Source organism: Cnephaeus nilssonii (genome assembly GCF_951640355.1).
Source record: "Cnephaeus nilssonii genome assembly, chromosome: 12".
Classification (NCBI taxonomy): domain Eukaryota; kingdom Metazoa; phylum Chordata; class Mammalia; order Chiroptera; family Vespertilionidae; genus Cnephaeus; species Cnephaeus nilssonii.
This window is the reverse complement of record NC_137083.1, coordinates 77,257,998-77,265,177: the sequence shown is the minus strand read 5'-3', so window position 1 is coordinate 77,265,177 and position 7,180 is coordinate 77,257,998. Positions and strand designations below refer to the sequence as shown.

Below are 7,180 nucleotides of genomic sequence, written 5' to 3'. Positions count from 1 at the left end.
AGGCCAGAGGAGAGGCTAGGACTCCTACTCCACCCACGGGCCCCAAGGGGCCTGGCTTTGCTGCTTTGTGCCCTAAGTGGGGTCTGAAGCAAAGTGGCCTGTCATTGGTTGAGTATCCAGAGACTGGATTCCGGAGGGAGTGGTATCAAGAGTGAGCTGTGGGGAAGCATGATAAGCTGTGGAGCTGGGAGCTCTTGCTGCTTCGGCCAAGGAGGGCTGGGTTATATAACAGCCCTGAAAGTCGCTGGGTCCCTGTGCCAAGTACCTGAGGTGTGAAGGGATGGGGGCTTCAGAGCTGGAGGAAAGTTGGCTTGACTATGCAAAAGAAAAGCCAATCTCAAAACGTTTATGAATGCTTAAAAAGCTCACCAAATAGGTATTTCTGCAAATGCCTAAAAATAGCAGGGCCTTATTGTGGGGTGAGCATTGGCCTCCTGACAGTGCCCTCAGTGGTCCTGGATCTGTTTCTTGCTTCAAAATTTGGATGGAACAGACCCAGGGACGGCCCTTCTTCCAGCCTTCAACCACCCTATGTCTTTTCCAGTCACCTCCTCCGGAACCACCTCAGCCATCCTCAGCCTTCGAAACCAGCCAACACTGCTTTTTGTTTTTTGTTTTAATTATTATTATTACCTTAACTTCTTATTGCCAAACAACCATGAGCTCCCTAAGTCGTCAGTGTTCTTCCACTGAGGTGGAGGCTGCTGTCAACCGCCTGGTCAACCTGCATCTGTGGGCCTCCTACACCTACCTCTCTCTGAGCTTCTATTTGGACCACCACAATGTGGCTCTGGAGGGCATGGGCCACTAATTGCGCAAGTTGGCAGAAAAGAAGCACGAGGGTGCTGAGCATCTCTTAAAGATGCAAAACCAGCGCAGGGGCAGATTCCCTTCTAGGACGTGTTGAAGCCTTCCCAAGATGAGTGGGGCAAAACTCAGGACACCGTGGAGGCCGCCATGGCCTTGAAGAGGAGCCTGAGCCAGGCCCTGTGGGTCTGCAGGCCCTGGGTCCTTCCTGCACAGACCCTCATCCCTGACTTCCTGGAAAAGCACTTCCTGGATGAGAAGATGAAACCATAAAGAAGATGGGCGGCCACCTGACTAACCTCCGCAGGCTGGTCAGCCCCAGGCTGGGTGAGTATCTCTTCGAAAGGCTCCCTGCAAGCAGACTAGGACCTCTGGAGCCCAGAGGCCTTTGAGGGGCCCCTCTGCATCCCCCTCTTGTCTGGCTTTTGCCAGAGCTATTCTTTTAACCACTCTGGAAACAATAAAGCTTGCAGAAAAAGAATTGGCCTCCTAGTCCTCTCAAACCTTAGCATGTAAGAGGTAGCCAGATGCTGGGAACTGAGGGAGGGTGAGTCTAGTGCAGGGATGCTGGCTCGGGTTTGTTTCCACCCACGGACAGGTGGTGCTTGTCTTCTCCGGCTTCCCACCTCTTCCTGAGCCGGGACATCTTTCCCCCCCAGCCTGTGCTTTTCAAGTGGCTTCAGGTTCCTTTAATCATAGCATTCAAAGTGAGACAAGTTTTTTTTTTTTAATATGTTTGTGTGTGTGTGTTTTATATATGTATTTTATTGATTTCAGAGAGGAAGGGAGAGGGAGAGAAACATCAATGACGAGAAAATCATTGACCGGCTGCCTCCGGCACACCCCGCACTGGGGATTGAGCCTGCACCCTGGGCATGTGCCCTGACTGGGAACCAAACTGTGACCTTCTGGTTCATGGGTTGATGCTCAATCACTGAGCCACACCAGCCAGGAAAAGTGAGACAAATAACTCCATATAACAGCTGCCTTTTCCTTCCCTTCCATTTGCAACTACCTTCCACAGGAACCCCACCTCATCCAGTGTTTCTCTCCCCCGGCTCCTCCAGGTCTCCTGGCTGTGATTTCCCGCTGCATCCTCTGCCTCAGTCCAGCCTCACTGCGCTCCACACACGTTGATTCCACTCTGCTTTTCACACTTTATCTTTCCCCCATTCTTCCCAATTACACTCCCCTCCCTCCTCCCCAGTGAATTGTACTCATCCTACAAGACTAGCTGCAAATCCCCATTTGTTCTTTGAAGCCTTCTCTGGCTACTGCAGCCCGCACTAAGTTTTCTGAACTCTGTCCCCACCACACACTTTAGCCCTCTGACTTCTTTTATTGTTCAATGTGAACCAGTCCTGTGTCTTCTCCTGTAATTGCCAGGCTTTCTGGGGACAGTATGCCTGTGTCCCTTCCAACTCTCCCCCAGCACTGAGCCATGCGGAGCACAGTGGGTGCTGGGTGATTGTGTGGCTGTTTGATGGTGTGTGAACTCTAATAGGTGTGATATGTTGGGGGATGGTGCTGGAGGAGCGGGCTGGTGGAGGGTTTCTTATTCAGAGACAGGGAATCACTTGGGGGAGAGGAGATGTCTCTTTCAAGATTAACCTAGAGCCGTGGTCGGCAAACTGCGGCTCGTGAGCCACATGCGGCTCTTTGGCCCCTCGAGTGTGGCTCTTCCACAAAATACCACGGCCTAGGTGAGTCTATTTTGAAGAAGTGGCGTTAGAAGAAGTTTAAGTTTACAAAATTTGGCTCTCAAAAGAAATTTCAATCGTTGTACTGTTGATATTTGGCTCTGTTGACTAATGAGTTTGCCGACCACTAGAGCATGTTCTGGATAGGATTGGGCCAAGCCCCACCCCTTCATCCCAGGTTCTGGTCCCTAGCCCCACCTGGCTGGCTGCTACCCTCTTCATAAAAAGTAGCCTCAACCAGCAGGAGGCAGCTGCATGGAGGAGGATGACACAGAGCATGGACAGCAGCAGCAGTCTGGGGGTGGAAAGGGCCGCAGTCCCAGGATGAAGTCCAGAAAGCATAGCGGGCGCAAAGAAACCTACTCAGTGTATATCTACCAGGTGCTAAAGCAGGTGAGAGCTGGGAGTTAGTGTGTATGTGGAATGTACTGGCAAAGAGTTGGAAGGGTGGTGCTGCACTGAGAGTCAGGACTCGGTTTAGTTCTAGAGGCAGTTGAACTTGATCTTGGAGGTCTCTAACCCTCTCAGGAGATCCTGCACCTGTGATGTGCAGGGGATGTTTAAGGCATGCTCCCCACCACAGTCCAGAAGCTTACAGGGCTTTTGGACTGACAAGATGATTATGCGGAAATTTAGGTGGCACAAAATTAAAAGGGAAGACCACGAGAAAGTGGTGGGCTGAAGGTGATTGACCTCTCAGGTGCCAAACACATTATGGTGCAAACAAGTTCCAGTTGGTGTCGGTAGAGCGAGGAGCACTTTGCGTGAACTCAGGTCTTGGGAAAGGCCTTCCATACAAGTGGCACTGTCTTTGCGGAGCTAAGGGATTGGTCCACCTTACAGAGGAGGAGCCTGAGGTGCATACAGGCTCAGTGGGTTCACTGAGTCACAGGACCTGACAGCAGCAGCTCTAGCCAAGCCCCTGGAATGCTTCCTGCTGGTCCCCCCCACCCCCCGAAGCCACAGGTGTCCTCTATCCAGGCAGCACACCGGCGTGCCTCTGAGAAGCACCTATCCTAGGACTCGCATGCTGACAAGCATTTGGAGGCACCAAGGGAACCCAACAACCGGTGTGTCTGGAGGATCCTGACAACTGGCCTCAAAGCCTCTGCGGAACAGGAGGAGGCAGAGTAGCTCTGTTGCCTGCCCAGGTCTCTGCAATCTGCCTAAGGTTCTTACCCAGAGGTGGAGCCTGTCTCCAGCCATTGGCAGTTTTAGTGATCTGACAGCCTGGTCTCTGGGAATGGTGGGGTGGGGTGGCCAACGGGTAGCTCCGGAGGACACACTCCAGTGTCCTGAAGCAAGTGTGTGCGGGAGCAGGTATTAGTGAGTCCTGCAGCTTAGCCTAACTGGGGCTCAAATATTGTGAGGGAAGAGCTGGGCCAGGACTGGCCTTGTAGAGGAGAGCTGCTGAGTGAGTTGCCCACACACCGAAAAACCCTTCAGTGGGGGGAGCCTCGACTTAACCCTCACCGGCAACCCTGAGGAGAATGGGATCTAATGAGACACCAGGGGTTTAGGCTCAACCAGCCTCGTTTGGGCTCAGATTTCCTGTTGTCAGTGGTAACCAGAGGCGTCTAGTTCTGTCTCCACCAATGGCTTGATGTATGTCACTGGGGAGTTACTTACCTCCCACTTAACAGAGAAACACTTAATGTCTGCCTACTCATATTTTAGGATTGTATCAGGTCCCCACCGTTTGTCTTACTAGAGATCACCTAGTTAAAAATCTTGTGTGATAGCCCAGCTGTTGGGGCTCAGCCAACTGGTTCGATTCCTGGTCAGGGCACATGCGCGGGTTGTGGGCTCAATCCCCAGTGTAGGGCATGCAGGAGGCAGCCGATCAATGATTCTCTCTCATCATTGATGTTTCTATCTCTCTCTCCCTCTCCTTTCCTCTCTGAAATCAATAAAAAATATATTTAAACAAATATCCTATGTGATAGAAGAGGAAACTGAGGCTGAGGAAAGTGCCTTATTTGAGGTGACAGAATGAGTCAGTCTAGCCACAGAACCTGGGTGTCCTGACTCCTCTCATCTGGTGCTGAGATTGGGTCACATAGGTGTGCTGTCTGGCAGGTAATTTGGTAACAACAATCTCCAAGTCAAGTCACACACCCTTTGACTTGGCAGTGTCGTATCTAGGAATAACCTTCTGTATGCTTGCACAGTGTCCAAAGTTGCATATTTACTATAACACTGGTAGCAAGAAAACAAAACCCCCAAAATGTCCATTAAAAGAGGAGTGGAGATATAAGCTATGATTCCTCCACACTATGAAACACTATGCAAAAAACCCCAAAACACTATGCAAATGCATTCAATGGAAAAAGCAAAGTGCTGTGTAACTGATTCCATTTGTTAAAGACAGATGCTGAGGGGCAGGGATGGGCTAGAAGAGGTCAATGGGGGGAAGGGAGACATATGTAGTGCTTCCAACAATATAGATTTTTTTAAAAAGATAGATGCTGACATGTGCTTATACAGAACCTGATAGTGTTACCTCTTTCGGTTGGGACAAACCATTTCTTTTTAACTTGGAAACAGCAGTATAAAAATGAATCCCTATTTCCATGTCTCTTGGCTTCTGGGAAGAGGCTGGTGAGGTGGCCTTAGTCCTGCGTCCCCAACCTGGGGCTGGGGCATCAGGCAGAGCTTCCTGGTTAAAGCAGTCCTGCTGTTTATCCAGGTGCACCCTGTGCTGTTTATCCAGGTGCACCCTGTCATTGGCATCTCTTCCAAGGCAATGAGCATCATGAACTCACTTGTGAATGATGTGTTTGAGCGGCTGGCTGGCGAGGCCGCCCGACTGGCCCAGTACTCAGGCCGAACCACACTGACGTCCTGGGAAGTCCAGACGGCAGTGCGCCTGCTGCTGCCTGGGGAGCTGGCCAAGCACACTGTGTCTGAGGCCACCAAAGCTGTCACCAAGTACGCCAGCTACAAGTGACCTGGGGCCTAAGCTAAATAAAGGGTGAACTGCTCTCATGCACAGTAGTGATTTCAAAAATGGACATGTGAAGTTGAGGTGTGATTTGGGACAAGCATTATTATCACTTTCCCCCCTCTTTTTTTTTTAATGTTTTTATTGATTTTAGAAAGAAGGGGGGCGGGGGAGGAGAGAGAGAGAGAGAGAGAGAGAGAGAAATATTGATCAGCTGCCTCCTACATGAACCCACAACCTGGTCATGTGCCCTAACCGGGAATTTAACCAACCACCTCTCAATGCATAGGATGACGCTCAACTAACTGAGTCACCCAGCCAGAGCAGGTATTGTCACTTTTGATGGCCATTAAGGTGGAATTGCAACACTTACTTAAATCCTTGTTTTTTTTTTAATTGCTTTCTGGGTGTACCCCATGAGCACATGTGAAAAAATGTTCTCATCGGCAGTGAGCTGATGTCGGACTTGGGGCTGGATTCGGAATCCTCCAGCTACGGCCAGCGGTTTTCATCATGCCCTCTCTGGGCCTGAACTTCCTCCTGTGCTACTCCTTTATTTTTCCAGGTTTTTTTTTTACTTCAAGAAAAACTATCTTAAATATGTTACATGCAATAAACATTAATATCTCAAGAAAAACGATTTTAAATATGATAATGTTACATGCAATAAACACCAATTATTCAAGAAAAATGACCTTACATATAATATTACATGCAATAAACATTAATATTCCAAGAATAAAAGGATTTAAAGTATAATAATACTAGAAACCCGTTGCACGAAGTTTCGTGCAATAGACTTTCACCTGGCTGCCGGCAGCAGTTTTCCGCCAGCACCAGTTTTCCTCTGGCCACCCGCCGATCGGAGCGCCTCCCGCCAGCACGATCGGCTACCCCGAGAGGAACTCTGATCCGATCCGGGAGGCGCTCTGATCGGCGGGTGGCCAGAGGAAAACTGGTGCTGGCGGAAAAGTGCTGCCAGCAGCCACGCAATCGGCCACCACCAGCGTCTTCCGGCGGCCCCATGGGTCCTTCCGCAGCGTTGGCCTAACGGCCGGTGGGAGGAGCGGGAGTCGGGGACTCACGAGTCCCCGCCCCCGCTCCTACCGCCAGCCAATTGGCCACCCTGAGTCCCGCCCCCCGCGCCTCCAGCCGGCCCAATCGTGGGCGTAGCGGAGTGATGCAATTTGCATATTGCCTTTTTATTATGTAGGATTACCCAAACTGTACTAACATAGTCTAATATCAAAAAAGTTGTAGGAAATATTAAAAATCTGCAAATAATAGGATTACTTCTATTATATTCTAGAATATTTTCCCCTCTAGCTCTATTTTTGTTCATCAGTTTATGTTGTTCGTTATATTCTACAAATGAGTGAGATCATATATTTATTTTTCTCCGACTGGCTTCTTTCAATTAACATGATGCTTTTAAAGTCTATTTTGTTGGATATGAGCATGGAAAATTTTTTTCCATCTCTTCACTTTCATCCTGTGTGTGTCTTTTGTTTTGAGGTAAATCTCTTGTAGACAGCATATAGTTGGGTCATGTTTTTTTATCCATTCAGCTACCCTACACCTTTTGATTGGAGCATTTTATCCATTTACATTTAGGGTTATTATTGAGAGGTACTTATTTATGGCTATTTTAATTTTTTATGGCTAGGTTTCTCTCTCTGTTTCTTTTTCTCAGCAATCCCTTACAACAGTCCCTTTAGCACATTTCTTG

General features: G+C 49.2%; 1 protein-coding gene across 1 annotated transcript; it reads left to right on the top strand.

Annotated features, from left to right (window-relative positions):
- Nucleotides 1-2,762: 2,762 nt before the first annotated feature.
- Nucleotides 2,763-5,457, top strand: H2BK1 (H2B.K variant histone 1; the record flags this gene model as incomplete). Its single annotated transcript, XM_079785815.1, has 2 exons — nucleotides 2,763-2,900; nucleotides 5,221-5,457. 2 exons carry the CDS (start codon nucleotides 2,763-2,765, stop codon nucleotides 5,455-5,457), a joined length of 375 nt encoding a protein of 124 aa, XP_079641941.1.
- Between the last annotated feature and the right edge of the window lie 1,723 nt (nucleotides 5,458-7,180).